This window comes from Crassostrea angulata, chromosome 1 (assembly GCF_025612915.1).
Source record: "Crassostrea angulata isolate pt1a10 chromosome 1, ASM2561291v2, whole genome shotgun sequence".
Lineage (NCBI taxonomy): Eukaryota > Metazoa > Mollusca > Bivalvia > Ostreida > Ostreidae > Magallana > Magallana angulata.
In genome coordinates, this window is record NC_069111.1 from 27,701,667 (window position 1) to 27,722,329 (window position 20,663).

General features: G+C 34.4%; 1 protein-coding gene across 6 annotated transcripts in view; it reads left to right on the plus strand.

Annotated features, from left to right (window-relative positions):
• The first annotated feature begins 223 nt into the window (after nucleotides 1-223).
• LOC128182824 (unconventional myosin-Ia-like) overlaps nucleotides 224-20,663 on the plus strand; it is a 28,442-nt gene continuing 8,002 nt past the window's right edge. The window contains exons 1-22 of one of the 6 annotated variants that reach the window (XM_052851580.1): nucleotides 224-333; nucleotides 8,868-9,042; nucleotides 9,436-9,551; nucleotides 9,694-9,788; nucleotides 9,960-10,064; nucleotides 10,364-10,410; nucleotides 10,768-10,831; nucleotides 11,003-11,016; nucleotides 11,146-11,230; nucleotides 11,380-11,486; nucleotides 11,964-12,111; nucleotides 12,306-12,424; nucleotides 12,553-12,705; nucleotides 12,802-12,906; nucleotides 13,984-14,046; nucleotides 14,800-14,817; nucleotides 16,281-16,475; nucleotides 16,764-16,878; nucleotides 17,637-17,692; nucleotides 19,919-19,984; nucleotides 20,141-20,208; nucleotides 20,299-20,515. In XM_052851580.1, coding sequence (XP_052707540.1) covers nucleotides 8,908-9,042; nucleotides 9,436-9,551; nucleotides 9,694-9,788; nucleotides 9,960-10,064; nucleotides 10,364-10,410; nucleotides 10,768-10,831; nucleotides 11,003-11,016; nucleotides 11,146-11,230; nucleotides 11,380-11,486; nucleotides 11,964-12,111; nucleotides 12,306-12,424; nucleotides 12,553-12,705; nucleotides 12,802-12,906; nucleotides 13,984-14,046; nucleotides 14,800-14,817; nucleotides 16,281-16,475; nucleotides 16,764-16,878; nucleotides 17,637-17,692; nucleotides 19,919-19,984; nucleotides 20,141-20,208; nucleotides 20,299-20,515 — 2,091 coding nt within the window. In that variant the 5' untranslated portion in view covers nucleotides 224-333; nucleotides 8,868-8,907. Of the gene's footprint in view, nucleotides 334-4,475; nucleotides 4,869-4,912; nucleotides 5,017-5,493; nucleotides 5,966-7,041; nucleotides 8,025-8,867; nucleotides 9,043-9,435; nucleotides 9,552-9,693; nucleotides 9,789-9,959; nucleotides 10,065-10,363; nucleotides 10,411-10,767; nucleotides 10,832-11,002; nucleotides 11,017-11,145; nucleotides 11,231-11,379; nucleotides 11,487-11,963; nucleotides 12,112-12,305; nucleotides 12,425-12,552; nucleotides 12,706-12,801; nucleotides 12,907-13,983; nucleotides 14,047-14,799; nucleotides 14,818-16,280; nucleotides 16,476-16,763; nucleotides 16,879-17,636; nucleotides 17,693-19,918; nucleotides 19,985-20,140; nucleotides 20,209-20,298; nucleotides 20,516-20,663 lie in introns of those variants that run through there. The other 5 variants (XM_052851594.1, XM_052851609.1, XM_052851588.1 and 2 more) reach the window with 5 other exon arrangements.

The following is a 20,663-nucleotide window of genomic DNA, read 5'->3' on the forward strand; positions in this document are numbered from 1 at the left end:
TTCGTGCTTACTCAAGTTACTGCTTACTTACTTTCCCTCGTCTGCAACTTTAATTTTTTTGATAAGTCGCACTGATAAGCATTCCATATTGAACATGTTGATACAAATCTACAGAATCTTTTGGAAATCATAACTAAATGCATTATAAAAATAAAATATTCAAATAATCGCGCCAACAATCCCAGTTAAAGCAAATTATTGGAAAATTCAAAGATTGATTCTTTGGATCGACATACCAAATCAACACACATGCGTGATTCAATATCCGGTTGACAGAGGACAATGTTGACAGACGGTGGCAACGAAAACTAACAGATATTTATTGCTTGCAAGGTAAAGACAATCGCAGAAAAATGTTTTTGAAAAGTTGTGCACCTGTTTTGTTCTTTGTTGAAATTATTTTGTTTGCGTTGTGCATTTTCGTTAAACCGGTATGTTTGTTATTGCACTTTCATATTCCGTTAGGCCAATATTCAATACACATGCATTGAAGCAGAACAGCAGTCGAAGTATGACTCATACTGCATCAGCATGATCAGCCACCTTTGTTAAGATCAGCTCAAAAAAATCTAGTCACAAAACCAAAAACAAAGGCAAAGTAATATTTTTTTATACTATGTCAAAATATTTTTTATTTTATATATAGTACACTTATAATTAAAGTAATTGAAATATGACAGCTGTATGAGAGATAATTGTGTATTAAAATTTTCTGTTCAACTTAAAACATTTAGGTGGGGTTTTAAAACTTGAAATTGCTTATTTACATCATGCACATATGTGTATTTATTTGACTTACATGCAGATACTTTTACAAATTTTGCTTTGCCTGATCAATTAAATTTTTAATTAATTTTGGTTTCAGATTAAAACATTTAAAATGGTTTATTGCTTTATATTTGTCACATCCATATCCAACTAATTTCCTATATCAAGCAAAGTTATGGTCCTTTGACTTAAGTTCCATGTACTTTCATATATCTATATTAATATTTGATAGTTAATTAAAAATAGAAAATATGCCAGATGTTTTAATATCATACAACTAATTTCATAATTCCAAAAAAAAAATGTAGAGAAAGAGTTATACATGTGCATATATTATCAAGGTGCATGTTTTAAACAATTTGAATACTTTACAAGGTTCGATCAATTTTGTTTAATATATGTAATATAAACACTTGCCGAAGTACAGTCAAGTTTGATAAACAAGCCAGAGGTCTTAAGTTTATCAAATCTGTGACAGTCAAGCAATTCATGCTTTTTTTGAAGTGCCTTTATCAAACATGGGTTTTGCTTTTTAAGGGAGGAGAATGTGATCTGTAGTACGTATGTCTGCCTATATATCATAAGGTATTTTATTATCAGACAATATTTGCAGACCTGTGTCAGCTCTTTTTTTTTCCAGGCCCAACCTTTTACTAGGAAGTGTGAAATCTGTCTTTGTAAAAGTGGAAATCAATATATCATATACTTTGGTATTTGATACATTGTAAAAATGTATTTTTTATTTCTTATTTGTTTTCTTGGTCAGTATTCTCATACATTAAAGATATAGTAAGGAGAGAAATTACACAGACAAATAATCCTATATATGTATTGAAATCAAGGATGTGAATATTAGAATATGTTTAATTATAATGATAAAAAAACCCCCACCATAAATCAATCTAATTGCTAGCTTGTTGGGAGCAGACTGGAAAAAAGACCCTTGGCTTGCAAAGATGCCAAAATCAGAAATGTACACTTATTTCAATCACTATAATAAACTCACTTTACTAATTAAGATAAATGCCGTTAGAAAACACTGAAAGACAAAGACAGAGTTTCAAACTACAGCAAAACTCGAATAAAATGAACATGGATTTAACAAATTTATGGCTATTACGAATTATTATGCATGTTCTGGCAAACCCATAGGAAATAGCAGTATATAACGAACTCGGTTATAGCGAATTTACGGATATAATGAAGTAATTTTTAGACCCCCACTGACAAATTTTTAAAGTATTGTATCATTTATATATTAATGAATATTTTCGATTACAAACCATTACAAATTTCATTGAAGATACATGAAACTTTAAGATGAAGAGGTTATACATTGACATTTTTTGTAAACGACATTAATATTAATTTTATAACCTAGGAAAATTTAAAGCTAACTATTTTATAATGATTTGAATGCTATAAGATTTTTTATGAATTCGCTATAACCGTAAAACGAATTACGGCTATAACTTGGGAGTTGATTTTAATCAACTCTCCTATGCACTTACTCGGGCAAAGCGAAATGAAAAAGTGTTTGGACCTAAGCACAAATCAATACCACTGACAACACTTAGTTCTTGAAAATAATCGATAAATTCGATGCTATGTATTCTGAAGCATTGTTTTTCAAGAAAACCTATCTATTAATACCATGAAAATAGTAAGATTTTAAATTGTACATACAGTTAAGATATTTTTTAAAGTCGTATGTATTCCTACGCTAGAGTTCAATGTAGTCTCGTTCAACCAGATGCTTGTCTCCGTTATATCCGACAAAACAAAGTCTCTCTTGCTTGTCGGAGATTAACGGAGACAGCCGAGCGTTTGGTTGAACAAGACAAGAGTTCAATCTTGCATGGATCCATACAATTTTTCTGAAATATTTCGATTACTGATACTACTTGCCATGCAATATTACGTATCGTTGATTTTGAATAAATGATAATCGATAAAATCAACTCCCGTCAGTACATCGGTACTTTGATTTTTTCTATGGTCCCTTGAAATTCGCTATAAACAAGTGTAAATGAAAATTGTCAATTAGAAATAGCATACAGTCTTATATACCCATGAAGTACTGTATATGCATCATATTCACTGCCAAAAAATATGCAGAGATCTCTATGATTGCAATTTTTAAAAAAATATAATGTTATATGTGACATGTAAAAGAGATGGGAACTAATGCAACAAAGAAGCAAAATAAAACAGTACTCTTGATTTTCTTCATGCTAAATTCACAATGAAAGATTAGATAGTGATTATTCGGCACAGAAACGAATGTATGTATAGTTATATACATGTAGGTAGTGGATTATGACGATAACTCGGATAAGGCAGCTAGAATTAAGCTAGTTCTTGTCCCCCTCTAAATTTTGGCACACAAGTTTACCTGTGTTGACATTGAGGGGGTTTACTTATATCTTTCCTATAAGGTAGATATTGAATGGCATCTTTGTTTAAATGCTGAGGCAGGGCTTCCTGTGATTAGCCTGATTCCGTATCCCTCCAAATAGCCTGTTGTGTATACACTACATTAAGATAAGACCCGGCCTGTCTACTGCAGGTGTAGTTTCTGTATTTGATGTTGGAAGTGCAGATAAACATCACTCATTTGTGATTTTATTGTCAGGATTATCAGAAAATCGACTGTAATCATTGATAATGCTCCCGGAAACCCTTTCACCGTTAGTTTCTCTTGGCAATCTCATAGTAATGGCCAATTTACCAGTTGAACAATAACCTCAGACTGGCACAGAGCATTTGGTCTGTTTGTTTGGTTTTGTTGCATTTGTTTGTAAGTTTGTTGTGTTTGCATGATTATATGGCCTAAAGATGGGTGAGGGGAAGTATTTTGTTTTTTATCTTTCTCTGTTTAAATTTGAACTATAACTCATGGTTCAAAAACAGATGTACATGTATTAATTCCGGTCAACTTTTGAACTACACAAGGTGGATAAGTAATTCATTTAGATTATTAAGGTGAAAGGTCAAGGTCAAAGCTTAATGTTATTTATCAAGGTAATGATATGGTCATATTAAATTAATCAAAGAGGTAGCTGTTTGAATTTGTTCTGAATTAAAGTCATTGCTTATTGAAATATTCTTTTATGTACCAGCTAGGGTATGAAGATTTGCATATGCTAACAAAAGGCAATGTGTTAATTATGCTGAAGCTCATTGTGTGTTAGTTTATTTGAAAAGTTGCAAATAGTCGGGAGGATTGAATGGGAATTTATGCCTTTGTAAATGTTATAATTTTCAATGCCAGAGAGAGAGAGAGAGAGAGGGAGAGAATTGGTGGTGGATAGATTTCATTTTTACAGAATACTTTACATTGTTTTGGCTACCATACCAGGTTTGTTAGTCTATATATACACCACTGAAATTAAATCAGCCTTGACTGATCATGAAATTTGTTGTCAGCAACATTTAGATCTAAAGTTGATTCATCTGTGCTGTAAAAATTCCCTCTATAGATATCAGTTTCACTTTATAATGATTTCCATTAAAACCTGCCAGCCCAGAACCCGATTCCTGTCCATGAAGAAATTCTTTTGCATGTTGTTGAGTTGGTGCATACAATATTGCTCTTTCTCTCTCTCTTTCCCTGAACTAAAGTGAGATTTCATGAGATAAACTTAAGCCAAAAATTTATGTTTCCTTTTTGGAACCGTGTGTATTTAAACCAGTTGTAAAAAAAAAAAAAAAAGATTAAAATTACAATTGGCTTTGTGATGGTGGTAGACTTTTGGTTGAAGAAGAATTTATAACGCTTTTGCGTAATGTTAATATGGATATTGAGTTGACATTGCGAAGTGTTGATAAAGTGTTTATTTTTCTAGAGCTGTATATTCTACCTGTTCAGTGGTTTTATCAGTGTTAGCAAACCCCAAGTATGGACCAACATATATATTCTCCAGTGCCATGTAAGCAAGTGTGTTAATTTGTCAACCTTTTGAAGTTTGGTTGTGGCTCTTGCTGGAGAATATTGTATGTTTGCATGGGACAGATTAGCCATCTAAGGAACAGTCACAGAAGATAGTGTTCACGGGATCTATAAATATATCCTTCCATTTAATAGTAAAAAAAATAAGGTAAGACCTCATTCTTTAAAGCTTAATCCTACATTCTTGTCACAGTGAACGTTTTTTAAGGCATTTAGAACACAAGTATCTTGTGTATTGAATTCATTAATTTCCGATGCAAGTGCCACCTTTGTGAATGGTCCCCCAAATGGATCAGGTGCGCTTTTATCTCTGGAGGATTAAATTCATTTAGTTTTTGACGTCCACAAGTATTTTCCGGGGTAACTGACTGGGATTTCATAGACTTTTAATGCTGCGTGATTGTGTTGTGCAATATCGGCTCAAAGCATGTAAGGATCTGCATTATGAACTTCCCTTTGAGGTGTTCTAGAGGCAGTTTAATGCTTTAATGTGTTATCATTGTTAGAGGTATTTTATTTTGTTACTGTAAAATGCACAGATCAGAAGTTGTCTTTTAAACCTAAAAGGCCCGATCTACAGGTTAATACCTGTATTTTAGCTGTATAAGCATGGAACAATGAGTTGTTTACTTTTAACAGATGATTTCTAACAACTGTACATACACCATTAATTTTTTTTTTTTTGCCCCCCCCCGTGTTTAAATGTTTTGGAAATTAATAATAGAAATGTAACAGACTTTCATGGATAAAAATAAAGAGTTATTTTTAGTTCTTTCAGAGCTCTTTAATAACCTTGATTTCTCACTCGATCAAGATTGAGTTACAGCAGCGCTTGATTTGACGTCAAACGTATTATTTTCATTTTTTTTCCCAAAGACTTTGTAACTCCTACGGATAAAGCGGCTGTTTTTGGGGCTGTCGTGTAATGGACTATGATGGAGATATACAGCGTGCTTTTTCTGGACAAAACTAGATTCTGTTTTTGTGTTACAGATTCTTTTTTCTCTGAGATGTCATGTGTATATCTAGCTGCAAAGTATAAATAACATCATAATGGTTTTAAGTGAAGTTAATGGCCTGAAGTGAAAAACACTTTATCTTGGTGTGTGATACAATGTACACCACATCCCAACTTTTCCAAGCCAGACAAAATACTATCTGATATATCTCCTTGTTTTCTGTTTGGAAGCCTCAGGAATCTGAGGCTGATAAAACCAGCTAAATTTTATTCAGGATTTCTTTAGGGTGAGTATGGGTGTCCAGAAAAATTGATTATTGTTCAATTTTTGTAACTTGTGTGTAAAATTTTTCAAATCAATTAAATTCAGTGAAATTTTAACCGCATATTTGTTCTATCATGTATGGTAGTTTAAATTGTCCAATATAAAATTGTATCTATTAGTGAATTAAACCTGCAAGTAATTGTACTTGCATGTAATTACAATGAAGTAATTCATGTTGATTCTGCATTACATATAGCTCTATAAGTATTTTCTTGATGAATGTTACATATATTATACAGTGTACTAGAACTGGAAAAAATTCAGTTTGGAGATTCAGGGTTTCCCAGGATGTGAATTTTTCTGCAAATTTCCTCTGTCAACCAAATTGTACCGTCGGTATGGAACATAAAATGGGTAGTACAAATAAACATGTCCCCTAGCTCTAAATCTCACTGCTCTTGGGACATCAGCGAAGGTCATAGTCAGAAAATGTGTGTTCTTGGTACAATTAATTTTTGTAAGCAGAATGTTTTAACAGAACAAATTTAAAACAGAGCTGTCTTATTTTAACAACCAATAGAATAGAATCTTTTCTTACAATCCATACCATGATGGTCATGATATACTTTAATGGGTTCAGCAAAAGGGGCTCATAATCTCAGATTTTTGGGCCATTAGACATATTTACGGAAAGAGAAAGGATATGTTTAAACAGTAGGTTTTCTTTTACTTTTATAATAATCCTTTGTTTTGTACATGAGTATACAAATGTAGGTACTATAATCTGTACATCATAAAATCTAAGTCTTTGCTCATTACAAGTACGCATGCTTTTGTGTTCTCTTGATTTAAAAGTAGAATAAAGTACTTATGTTAGAATGAGGAATTTGCTGAAAAAAAATAAAGGGATGAGGAAAGAAGAAAAGTTAAACATTGTATGCTGAAAAGTTATCTCAACACAAGTGTCAAAAAGGCTATTCATGTACATCTCTCTCTCTCTCTCTCTCTCTCTCTCTCTCTCTCTCTCTCTCTCTCTCTCACAAAATGGCAATATTTTTAATCCTCTTAATTTTTTTTTTTTTATAAAAATATTTGTGTACAAGGTGTGTGAGACTCAGCATTGAATTCTTTTCCACCTTGAGGTATTGATTTACTGATATGACGTTCCATATGTCTTCTGAATCTTGCATCATATAGCATCACAGACAATTATTTTACTTTGTCTTTTTGTCTGATGCAGTCCTCCAGTCTAATTATGGGGTGACATTAATAATACAATAATAATTGTCGCGGGATTATAGTTACCGGTAAGGATTAATTATGCTGGAGTCAGCCTGAGGCCAGCTGATGATATTATTCTAATTACTTCTAATTTAAGTTCTAATTCCAAAGGAGGAGAGAAAAATCTAGTAATCTGTGAATGAGATATTGAATGTAACACTATAGTACCGACTTTGGATTATTGAGTCTTACTGATAAAGGGTGTGGCATTGTTGGAACATCTAGACAGGAATTGATTTCTTTAGTGTACAGTACTGGCAGAGTTTGCACAGAACAGGTACCAGTATACCAGTATCGTATACCTGATATGAATTGTAGACTAAAATTAATAGAGGATGGATTCATTTTGTGTTATTTCTTTAAAACTAAGATTTTCACCAATGCTGCAAATTTTACGATATGACTGAATTCTTTTGAGGTGAATTTTAGTGCGAGTTTTTATTTAATGGAATGCTTCTTTCAATCAATCTGGTATGAAGGGCGTGATACACATAGATAAAGCTGAATTGCAAGCATGTAAAAATAGATGCAATTTAGAAGGGAATTAGAAAGTGGTATGAAGTTCATGACTTAATTCCTCACTCAGTGTATTATATAAGTTACATAGTTTTATTAAACTTGAAGTGCGTTGTGTGTATTTGATGATCTGGCAGTTTCAGGTTTTGACCTCTTGAGCTCATTCTTAATACACGAGACATTTTTCTGCCACTTAGCATCAGAGGCATGTGACTTTGAACTGGACGTGATTTCTGTGTTTTTTAAAAACAGTCTACGATTAGCTGATGTACTCGTCTCACCAGGTAATCCCCAGATGTTCATGTTTCGAAAGTATTTTCTTCGCTGTCAATGTACATAAAGATCCGGTCTTGGATTTTTAAAATTTGATGCATTTTTTAGTGCTTTAAATCAACATTTATTTGTTAATTTATGGAAAAATACATACTCTCTAGCTCAAAATTGATTGTATACTTGGAATACTGGTTCCTTTCTGTATTCTTAGAAAAATTTCCACATTTTTTATTCAGAAAAGTAATTTGTAACAGAGATTGAGTTGGCTTTAATGTTCTTGAATGCAGTTGCATCTGTGTGCATGTATTTTAAGTTCACTATACAGAAAAAAAGGAAATACTGCCACAGTTGTTTAATGTTTTGTGAATGAATTTTAATTGATTTAACATCTGGTTACTCGAATTTTACAAACATATTGTTGGCAGTACTTGCAGAGTTGATTAATTCTTAGGATTGTGTCATTTTGAAGTGGATGAGTCAGTAAAGGGATTGTTTACATTAGGATGCGGCACTGTCAAGTCCTTTAAGAACTGTTCATCATCAAGATAACGATTCCTTATTTCGCAGCAGCAGTCTTTTTATTACTAAACTGTTGGGTAAACTGATATGATATTTAAGCTCCTTTTATCAGAGGTTATATCAAAATTATTGTAGCATGTAATATGCCAACAGGCTGGCTGTGTTTGCAAAATAAGACATTAAACAGAAAGTGAAGTGTCTCTACATAAAACGTTAGGAAGGAACTTCATAACACGAGAGGACTTTTTTTTATGTAAACCAGGAAGTCTTTTTGTGGAATTTGAAGTCTTAATTCCTCTGCTTTGAAGTACATGTATTTGCGTTTGTTCTTGCAGAGTGAGCCTGCAGTGTGACAGCTAAGGGTCTCCAGTCAGCATGGCGCTACACCAGGGATCCCTGGCCATTCTGGAGAACAATGTGGGGGTCAGTGATGCCGTTCTCCTTGACCCAGTCTCTGAGGATGCTTTTATTGAGAACCTCAAGCTACGATACCAACACAACCAGATCTATGTAAGTTATCAATGCCGTATTAATTCAAAGTAATGTTGATAAATTTTTTTTGGTAGCTAGGTTAAATTTTGTGTCGATAATTTTTTAGTATAATGTGGATTCATTTAAAATAGGGGGCTGGATTTTTGTAGATGGTTAGTTATTTAAAGGTTCATAGGATGTAATGTTATGGCATTTAATTATGCTAGTATGTTTTCTGAATGAAGACTACCAGTTATTCATTTATGGGATCGATGTTAAAATTAGTGGACAAATTAAAATTCATGAAAATTGGGACTCCACAAATTTTAATGATTCAAATGTATAGTTAAACTCATAGTTAAAAAACACAAATTTTTTGATTGTATAACATTGGCCTTTTTGGTCACTAATCTGATTTCTCACCTCTTTCAGACTTACATAGGGACCGTGGTAGTGTCTGTCAACCCATACAAGACCACCCCTCTGTACACCCCAAGCATCATCGAGGAGTATCGATCCAGGAACATATATGAGCTCCCTCCCCACATGTACGTACTGCTTATATGTACCTGAAAATATTGTAAAGGGGGACCAGATTCCAAGGTCACTTGACCATCAAAAGATGACAGAGAATATCATATTATTACAAAAAATATTTTAAGATCAATATTCTGTATTTATTTCTCCTAGATATGCTATCACAGATGAAGCGTATAGATCAATGCGTGACAGGCATTTGGACCAATGTATTATTATCTCGGGAGAAAGTGGAGCAGGCAAAACAGGTTAGTCAAGTTTCAGTGGTTTCAACAAGTTTAATGATTGTGTAATTGGTGAACTGCATCTTTCAATAAAATTTCTTTGATAAATTACTGTTACATAATCTTATGAATATCTTATGTCTAATATGAGTATTAGACTTGCAATTTAAATATCATCTGTGCTTCAATTTCCAGAGGCCTCTAAGGTAATAATGCAGTATGTGGCGGAGGTTTCCGGGAAAGGAGAAAACATTGACACTGTCAAAGAGCAGCTGCTACAGTCCAATCCAGTTCTGGAAGGTAACTTGATGCATTATGGGTAATGCACTTTAGATCAGTGTAAAGGTCACATTTCTCTCTAATGATTGGTTAATTATCAATAACAGCTCTCCAGGGAATAGGTACTCAAAAATTAGAGTAGGTAGGAGTTTGTTAAATAGCTGTTCATTAGGGAAGATGAGATGATTCCATGTGAATCATCAGGCTTAATTGATTAATATAATTGTGGGTCATATATGATCAATATACAACAATATGACTGAGGGCATGGTTATTAATGGTAGAATTTTCTCATTAATAGAGTTAACTTTTCGTTTCAGCATTTGGAAATGCCAAGACCAACAAGAATGACAACTCCTCAAGATTTGTAAGCAGGACAAAATTATTTTGTACAATTTACTCACTTTCAAAACTAGAAACAGTTTGACATTTAATTGATTCACCTTGAAAGATTTAGGACACCATGCACTGATAAGCAAAGTCAATAGGAAAAAGTTAAAATGTTGATACATGACCTTCAAGACTGTTTTCTTTATCTCTTTCTTGTTTGATAATGATAAGTTGATATATTATTATACTTCTATCATATGTCTATCAACGTCCGTTGACAATGGTTTTCTCAGAATGTCATTTTCAAACAGGCACTATTTATATAATATATATCATTGTTATATTTATGGATATTGCGAATAGTTTCAACTGTATAAGAACCTTCTATTTACAGGGAAAGTACATGGATATAGAGTTTGATTTTAAAGGGGATCCGATTGGCGGAGTCATAACAAATTGTAAGCACTCGACAATTAAATTCTCGCTACTTAAGTTTTTTTGCAATTAAAAAAAGTTGTTAAATTTCCGATACTTAAGTTTTCCTGCAATTATAAAAACAATTGAGGTACTTGAAAAAAAAAAAGAAACATGATTTTTATCACTAACAAGTTGGTTTTTTTTTTTTACAGATTTACTAGAGAAGGTATGTGTGTTGCTGACAATTTTACCATATCTCCCATCCTCCAACCACAAGTGAAAACTTTTTAGCATTAATTTTTATAAAAAACACTGCTCAAAAGTTTAATAACATAATACATGTATATTATTACAGTCCCGAGTAGCAGTGCAAATGGCAGGGGAGCGGAATTTTCACATATTTTACCAGCTGTTGCAGGGAGCCAAACTAAGCACATTAGGTAACATAGAAATGTTTGTGATTGTGCTTATTAGCTCACCTGAACTGAATTAAGGTTCAGGTGAGTGATGTTGCCCATGGGCCTATTGTTGACTACACATGAGCATGGTAGTTTTTGTACGTACTTATGCCCAATATTTTTATTTGCAGAGTCGCTAAAGTTAACAAGGGAGATAAATGATTACAACATTCTAAAAAGTAGTGGTACAGGAGATGTAGCCACCATGAACGACCAGGAGAACTTCGATACAGTGATGGTCAGTGAAAGAAAAACAAAATTTCATATTGCCTGTCCAGTCTTAATTCAAAGTTCATTTTTCTTAAATCTTAAGAATCAATGAGCTTTTAATCTTTAGTCGTCTGCCGCCTACACTGTACAGTAAAACACTCTTCTAACAGAAAGCCAGGGACAAGCGATACTGCTTCATTATAAATGCAATTTGTTATATCTATTAGCTTCACAATATGTTAAAAACCCATGTGGAATAAAAATCATTTCACTATAAGCGTCAATTTATTATATGCGTGTTTGCTATAAACATGTTTTACAGTAACTTGAGACTATAATTGATAAAAATACATAATGCTGGATCAATATTATCTTCTTAACAACAAAAGATTGAATTTTCTTTTCTTTTTGCATATCATAAAGTCAATCCTGTGTGTTATTTAAAGTTATAAACCTAGAGGATAAATTCAGTATGAATTAAAGAGATATATTTGATCAAATTCAGCATGGTATGGAGGTAATAGGGTTTACCTCAGATGAAGTGACATCATTATTTCAACTCATTGGAAGTATTCTGAAGCTTGGAAACATTGAATTCTCCCACAGAAGTAATGATGATGGGACAGATGGCTGTGATTTAAGCAACACCTCAGGTAAATTTCTAAACCACCTTAAGTGAGTATCTGACACATCTTATGTAAAGTTTTTAAAAAACCTCAAGTTAACTTGTAAACACCTCAGGTTAACATCTCAAACATCTCAGTTTAACATCTCACGCATCTCAAGTTAACATCTCATGCACTTCAGGTTAACATCTGATACTTCAGTTATGAACTTTTAATTATAGCTCTAGATGATGCTGCAGCTTTACTTGGATGTTCATCAGCTAATCTGAGCCTGGCCTTGACACAGAGGTCAGTGGAGGTTAGAGGTGAAAAGGTCAAAAGAGATCTGAGTGTCAATGATGTGAGTATAATTGCTTTTCACATCTATACAAAAAAACAAAAAACAATGTTAAACCATAAAAGAAAACTTAACCACCTTATGAAATTATTTGTTTCATTATTAGAAACAGTTCTGATTTTTCTTTACAGGGGATGTATGCAAGAGATGCCTTGTGTAAAGCACTGTACAGCAGGATGTTTTCTTGGCTGGTTGCCAGAATTAATGACAGCATCAAAGTGACTTCCGGATCAAGGACAGAGGTCATGGGCGTCCTTGACATCTATGGATTTGAAGTGTTTGAGGTAAGTGCCCCCTCCCAACCCTAGCCTCTTAGTTTTCAAGACAACTAATACTGAAAGGATAAGCAAATTCTCACATAATGTACCTTTTGTTTGTAGCAAAACAGCTTTGAACAGTTCATTATCAACTACTGCAACGAGAAGCTCCAGCAGATCTTCATTGAGCTGACCTTGAAGGAGGAACAGGAGGAGTATATCAAGGAGGTAGGGTGCTGTGTAGTACATCAAGGGGGTAGGCTTCTGTGTAGTACATCAAGGGGGTAGGCTGCTGTGTAGTACATCAAGGAGGTAGGCTGCTGTGTAGTACATCAAGGAGGTAGGCTGCTGTGTAGTACATCAAGGAGGTAGGGTGCTGTGTAGTACATCAAGGAGGTAGGCTGCTGTGTAGTACATCAAGTGGGTAGGCTGCTGTGTAGTACATCAAGGAGGTAGGCTGCTGTGTAGTACATCAAGGAGGTAGGCTTCTGTGTAGTACATCAAGTGGGTAGGCTGCTGTGTAGTACATCAAAGAGGTAGGCTGCTGTGTAGTACATCAAGGAGGTTGGCTGCAGTGTAGTACATCAAGGAGTAAGGCTGCTGTGTAGTACATCAAGGAGGTAGGCTTCTGTGTAGTACATCAAGTGGGTAGGCTGCTGTGTAGTACATCAAAGGGGTAGGCTGCTGTGTAGTACATCAAGGAGGTTGGCTGCAGTGTAGTACATCAAGGAGTAAGGCTGCTTTGTAGTACATCAAGGAGGTAGGCTGCTGTGTAGTACATCAAGGAGGTAGGCTGCAGTGTAGTACATCAAGGAGGTAGGCTGCAGTGTAGTACATCAAGGAGTAAGGCTGCTGAATAGTACATCAAGTAGGCTGCTGTGTAGTAGGCTGCTGTGTAGTCACTGTGTAAGTCACGGGGGGGCCTACTATTGATAGTGATGACTTTTCTCACACAGCAGTACATGGGCAGTCTGTGATACATGTATGAGGAATTTCCTGTTTAGGACATAATCAGCTACATCTTCCTTTGATAACAGCAAACTTCACACTTTTGTTTAATCTGTAAACTGTATGTGGCTTTTATGTGTATATGCTTTAAAGTTCCATGTAGCTCTTTATGTCTTATGATAAATATTCCTATTTTTGACATCACAAATTCTCACTAAATCTAGCCAATCTTTAGAAGTTTTTTAAAGGCCATCAACCATTTTGTGGAAGTTGATTACTTTAACATTTTAATAACGAAAGTTCCAGATACTCCACACGTGCCTAGCCTGTTGACTTTGTATAATCCTTTTTTTGCAGGGTATTGAATGGATTCACATAGAGTATTTCAACAATTCAGTCATTTGTGATTTGATAGAAAAGGTGAGTTTCTGGTACAATGAAAATCTAGGTTATTTCCGATGAAGGAAACTAAACACAATTTAAATATGCATGGCCATATATTTTGCATGAATGAATGCAACATAGATTGAGTTTCATTATGCGTGAATGCTTTTCCAATTTACAAGCTATTTCAAATTACCTTGAGTTGACAATTTTAGCGATATATGATACTTGTGTTATACTCATAACTACAGCATGTCAAAGTGATTTTGTTTCAGGTCATGTACTTTTTGTTTACAAGTATTTAATAAGCATGAAAAAGATCATGAATGGTCTCTGGAGACAAAAACACACCTCAAATATTTAAAATTTTGTTTCCTTTCTTCACAAAAAAATTGAATAACATAATTAATTTGTTGGTGGTCTATAAACAGTCTGTTATGTAATGCTAAGTGAATTGAAATGGCAGTTGTGTATCTAAACTTTAATGATTGTTTTTGTATAGTGTAACTTCTCTCAGAGTTTTAAAAATTACGGTATATAAAAAATCATATGAAAATTATGCCCAATCCATTAAATTGATAGTTATATTTTTTTCTAAACCCTTGCATACTGTTATTTTCTTAAACAATACTTCTACAAGAAGGTGTATCTTTATTTCCAGAGGTTAAGTTGGTTTTCTTACCTACCTAGTTTCATGAAATTTATTTATAAACTTTTTGAGTTGCATAATGCTTTGTATTCATATATTTGCATGTTTACTTCTTTTGACCTGGCATGGTTTCTTTACAGCCTCCCATTAAAACCAGTGTAAGTTTGTAGTCTGCACCCTGTCTAACGTCTAATCTGAATGTGTCTTGTATTTGTCTAGTAGACATTTGCTCTGTGAATTTGTATTATAACTGTGATAAATATATACTTTATAATAGAACTATAGACCTAACCAAACATTGTTCTGTATAACCAAAAACATTGTACTGTACGTATATAAACACTATCAGAAATCGGTACACATTCCAGATACTTACCCAACCTTACTAATACAGTGGGAATAAAGTATCATTTGAGGTTTGGGATAAACCCTTGAAATCAAAATGAATTGTAACTGGTGTTTCTATGTGGTGGGTTGCTTTCGCTGGTTTTAGAATGCAATCAAAGAAGTTTTGGACTTGTGAATCCCATTGCTTTATATGTGCTGGTATAATCACCAGGGTCTATGTAGAGTTTTACAGCCTTTGTTGTTTGCAATTTACCAAAACGCTAAAAATATGGTACAATGGTCTTCTTTTACACAGTATATTAATAGACAGAGTACATGTACATATTATGTTAGTTAACGACATAAAATGGAAGAGTATTTTCAATTGAAGAAGAAAACTTTTTGAATGTGCTTTGTTCTTCTATGTGAAGGTTATTTGCATACTGTAAGTGTTCATTGATATATTTTTAACTTTGGATATGGTCAACTAGCAGCATGCATTCTATACTGTAATTATTTTTTTTATTTATTTATCATATTAAAGTGTTCTGTTTATCCCTATCCTTTTGATGGATGGCAATTTTCAAAACAGTAACTGCAGTAACATTATATATATATAGCTGCCACAAATATGAAGACATTCTACTGTCATAATTAAAAAATACTTTTAATGATCTACAAAAAATTGTTTATGATTTCTTCTTTTATCTTCTTTCATCATATTTTATCATTGATCTTCAACTTCCCATTTCATCTTTGATCTTCTTTCTAGTACATCAGCACTTAGACTTTTAAGATCTTTCATGATTTGCGATGTTATGTGATTTTAAGGAGCAAGTTGAGAGTATTATTCAGACCCTTAGCTAAGGCGAGTGATGAAAATGCAGAACTTGTTGGATAACAATCACAACCATCACTAATTATGATGTTAAAATATTTACTTTTTTTTCACATGCTTTAACCCAATTAATATCTATATACAGTGTATTCTTTTTCCTAAATTTATGCAAAAGAGCTAAGTAATGTCCTTTCAACAGTAATTACGTCAAATTCAGTGTGACATCATTGCAGTGTACGAAATTCATAAATTCCAATGATATTCATCTGCTGTCAGTTCAATTTAAACCCATTAAAATAAATAGATAGAAATATGAGAGCATTTGGAATATGAATTATTTTATGTAGGATCAATCCACAAGATAACTTTTTTTGTAAGATGTTTAATTTGTAAAAAAGAGCCCTGGCTGCTGTGTGTTTGCTATTCTAAGTAGTCTGTGTGGGATTCTGTTTTCAGTCTAACGTCGGTATCCTGGCACTGCTGGACGAGGAATGCCTGAGGCCGGGGAATGCCACCGACCTGACCTTCCTGGAGAAACTCAACCAGGCATGTCAGAACCACCCCCACTATGAGAGCAAGGCCCTCAAGAAGTGTCAGAATGACAAGACGCTCAGTCACGGCACCTTCCGACTCAAGCATTATGCTGGAAATGTAATTGACATGTCATTTTTCTGTTTACTTACATGTACTTTCTTTGCAGCTTCTTATAAGTTTAGCTTGTCAAACGATGAGATTTTTCTTGAGGGGTTTTCTGAAGAAAAAAAAATCACTTAATGAATGAGGAGAAGTTCAGATTACTTAAAAATAAATCTAATGGTTGACTTTGCATAATTTGCATACACAGTACGGTAGTTTTATTGTTCTTTACTTTGATATGATATTTTACTTTAGGTACTATTCATGAATTGTTATGGGTATAAGTTCTAATTTTTTTGACAGGTGACCTATAAAGTAGATGGATTTCTGGACAAGAACAATGACTTGCTGTTCCGTCATTTGTCTCAAGCCATGTACCAATGTAAACACTGTCTCATGAAGGGACTCTTTCCTGAAGGTAATTAAGCCTCCCAAATTCTGTATCCATTTTGTGGTTCTGATTGTAATATATCATTATGCAGACTATTTGTTGTGTGACCTTTTGAGTTGTATTAAACCATAATACATAAGGGTAAGCAACATTTAAATAAGATACAGTACCGATCAGACCCAACCTAACAGAAAGTAAACCCTGACTAAACCTTGGGTTTACTTTCTGGGTTTACTCTGGGTTTACTAGAACAGACCCAGAGTAAACCCATAGGGTAAACCCTGATCAGAAGTAGACCCCTGAGGCAAACGCAACATGTGTATTTGGAATATACAAGGGGTGGGAATTACAGGCAGTAAGATAATTAGATAAAGACGGCTCTGCTTCACATTTTAAGATGTTTAAAGAGGAAAGCAAAGCATTTGTAAACCCAAAGTAAGCCAAGAGTAAACCCAACTGACACAAATTTTCAAAAAGTAAACCCCAAAAGTAAACCCGGGGTTTTAGTTGGCCTTTACTCTGGTGTTAGGTTGGGTCTGATCGGTAATGTACTTTTTTGATTTCACTGAATAGAAAATCTTCCAAGAATAGGACATTTAAACCAATGTCTTTCAACATAATTTATGTCTTCCAAGAAAAAAATTACCAAATATTTATACATCCTCAAAATAAAAATGGGGACCAACAGTGGTTTCTCTGAGGATGTCCTTTGTCTCTCTGTTAAAGAATATGCTTCATGTAGATATTAAATCTGAATAAATGTAATATTCTGTTTATCTTTACAGGAAATCCATCAGAGAAGTCTTTGAAAAGACCTGCCACAGCAGGGTCTCAATTTAAGGTAAAAATCTCCTTGCCTATCCTTAAAACCTCTATAAAAACACGCTCACAAAATACATTGGAAGTGCCTTCTAGATTTTGCATCACAAAATAATCAAGCACAGGAACGCAGGTTTTTAGTTTTTAATATTTTGGTTGGGTTTTTGGCTCACCTGAGCCAAAGGCTCAAGTGAGCTTTTCTGATCACAATTTGTCCGTTGTCTGTCGTTGGCGTCGTCGTTGTAAACTTTTCACATTTTCATCTTCTTCTCAAGAACCACTGGGCAGATTTCAACCAAATTTGGCACAAAGTACCACTAGGTGAAGGGAATTCAAGTTTGTTCAAATGAAGTGCCGCGCCCTCTTTAAAGGGGAGAGAATTGAGAATTATTGAAAATTTGTTGGTATTTTTCAAATATCTTCTTCAAAAACTATTCGGCCTGAAAAGCTTAAACTTATGTGGAGGCATCATCAGGTAGTGTAGATTCAAGTTTGTTCAAATCATGTACCCCGGGGGAAGGGAGGGGCCACAAGAGGGGGATCATGTTTAACATAGGAATATATAGAGAACATCTTTAAAAATCTTCTTCTCAAAAACTATAAGGCCAGAAAAGCTCAAATTAAAATGGGAGCATCCTCAGGTAGTGTAGATTCAAGTTTGTTCAAATCATGGTCCCCGGGGGGAGGGTGGGGCCACAATTGGGGGATCAATTTTTACATAGGAATATATAGAGAAAATCTTTAAAAATCTTCTTCTCAAAAACTATTAGGCCAGGAAAGCTCAACTTTTAGTGGAAGCATCCTCAGATAGTGTAGATTCAAGTTTCTTCAAATCATGATCCCCGGGGGTAGGGTGGGGCCACAATTGGGGGATCAATTTTTGCATAGGAATATATAGAGAAAATCTTTAAAAATCTTCTTCTCAAAAACTATTAGGCCAGGAAAGCTCAACTTTGAGTGGAAGCATCCTCAGATAGTGTAGATTCAAGTTTGTTCAAATCATGGTCTCCGGTGGTAGGGTGGGGCCACAATTGGGGGATCATGTTTTACATGGGAATATATAGCGAAAATCTTTAAAAATCTTCTTCTCAAAAACTATAAGGCCAAAAAAGCTCAAATTAAAATGGAAGCATCCTCAGGAAGTGTAGATTCAAGTTTGTTCAATTCATAGTCCCCTGGGGTAGGGTGGGGCCACAATAGGGGGATCAAGTTTTACATAGGAATATATAGAGAAAATCTTTAAAAATCTTCTTCTTAAAAACTATTAGACCAGAAAAGCTCAAATTAAAATGGAAGCATCCTCAGGAAGTGTAGATTCAAATTTGTTCAAATCATGGTCCCGGGGGTAGGGTGGGGCCACAATTGGGGGATCATGTTTTACATGGGAATATATAGCGAAAATCTTTAAAAATCTTCTTCTCAAAAACTATAAGGCCAAAAAAGCTCAAATTAAAATGGAAGCATCCTCAGGAAGTGTAGATTCAAGTTTGTTCAAATCATGGTCCCCGGGGGTAGGGCGGGGCCACAATGGGAGATAAATTTTTTTATATAGAGAAAATCTTTAAAAGTCTGCTTCTCAAAACTATTAGGCCAGGAAAGCCCAAATTTGAGTGGAAGCATCCCCAGATCATATAGATTCAAGTTTGTTTAAATAATAGTCCAGGGGTAGGGTGAGGCCACAATGGGGGATGAATTTTTACTTAGGAATATATAGAGAAAATCTTTAAAAATCTTCTATTTAAAAGCTATTTGGAGAGGCATCCTCGGGTAGTGTAAATTCAAGTTTGCAAAATCACAGTCCCTAGTGGTAGGGCGGGACCGTGATGGCGGTTTGAATTTTTACGTAGGAAAATATATATAGAGAGAAAATCTTTAAAAATATTCTGGGAAAGTTTTCGGTCCAAAACTCAGTACTTAGTGTGAAAGCACAGGTTATGCAGATTTAAGTTTGATGAAACCATGATTCCCTAGAGAAAAGTGGGGCCACGAAAAGGGGGGGGGGTTATATAGGAATAGAGAAAAATCTTCTTACAGGTACAACAACAAAAAGGGCTTGATATTTACCAAAAAATAAGAGGTGGATAAAATTTTTCAGCAAGATCTACTGTACTCAGTTGTCAAGATATTTTAATACTGTAATGCTAATTTGATCAGAATTAAGGCAATTGTTGCTCAGGTGAGCGATGTGACCCATGGGCCTCTTGTTGTTTGATTAAACTATTTATACGTTCATGTTTGTTACATGCAGATATCTGTAACGGAACTGATGAAGAATTTGCTCTCTAAGAATCCAAACTACATCAGATGCGTCAAGGTTTGTCTTATTTCCTGATTGTATACAATGTATAAGATAATGTCAAGCTGGACTGGAATATAATAATACAGATTACCAAAAACATGCTTACATTCATGTACAATAACTATAATTAAATCACAAGCTGTCTATTGAACTATGTGTTTGTTCTTTCAGCCAAACAATTTAAAAGCAGCAGACAACTTTGATGAAAATCTAGTCAGATTTCAAGTCCGATATTTAGGGTAAGTTGGAAGGGGTTTTTCGTTGTTGGGATAAAGATCTAGAATCTGAAAAATACTATTGCCGAAATACATCTACTTTTTATTTTTCAGCCTTATGGAAAATGTTCGGGTGAAACGAGCTGGCTATGCCTTCCGGCAGGTGTATTTCCAGTTCCTGTATCGTTACAAGATGTTAGCAGGCCCCACCTGGCCACGGTGGGGAGGGAAGCCCCAGGAGGGGGTCAAGATTCTCCTAGAGGTCCAAGGAGTCCCACAAGATGAATATGCCTTCGGCAAAACCAAGTTATTCATCCGAAATCCTAAAACTGTAAGTCAATACTATTTAACAGGCTAAATTTTATATTTACTTTAATCTTGTTTTAATCCATCTATGAATGTGCTGAACTAATGAAATATCTATTCTCTTAACTTTACAAACTACATTATACCTTTTGGTATTAAAATTACAAACATGT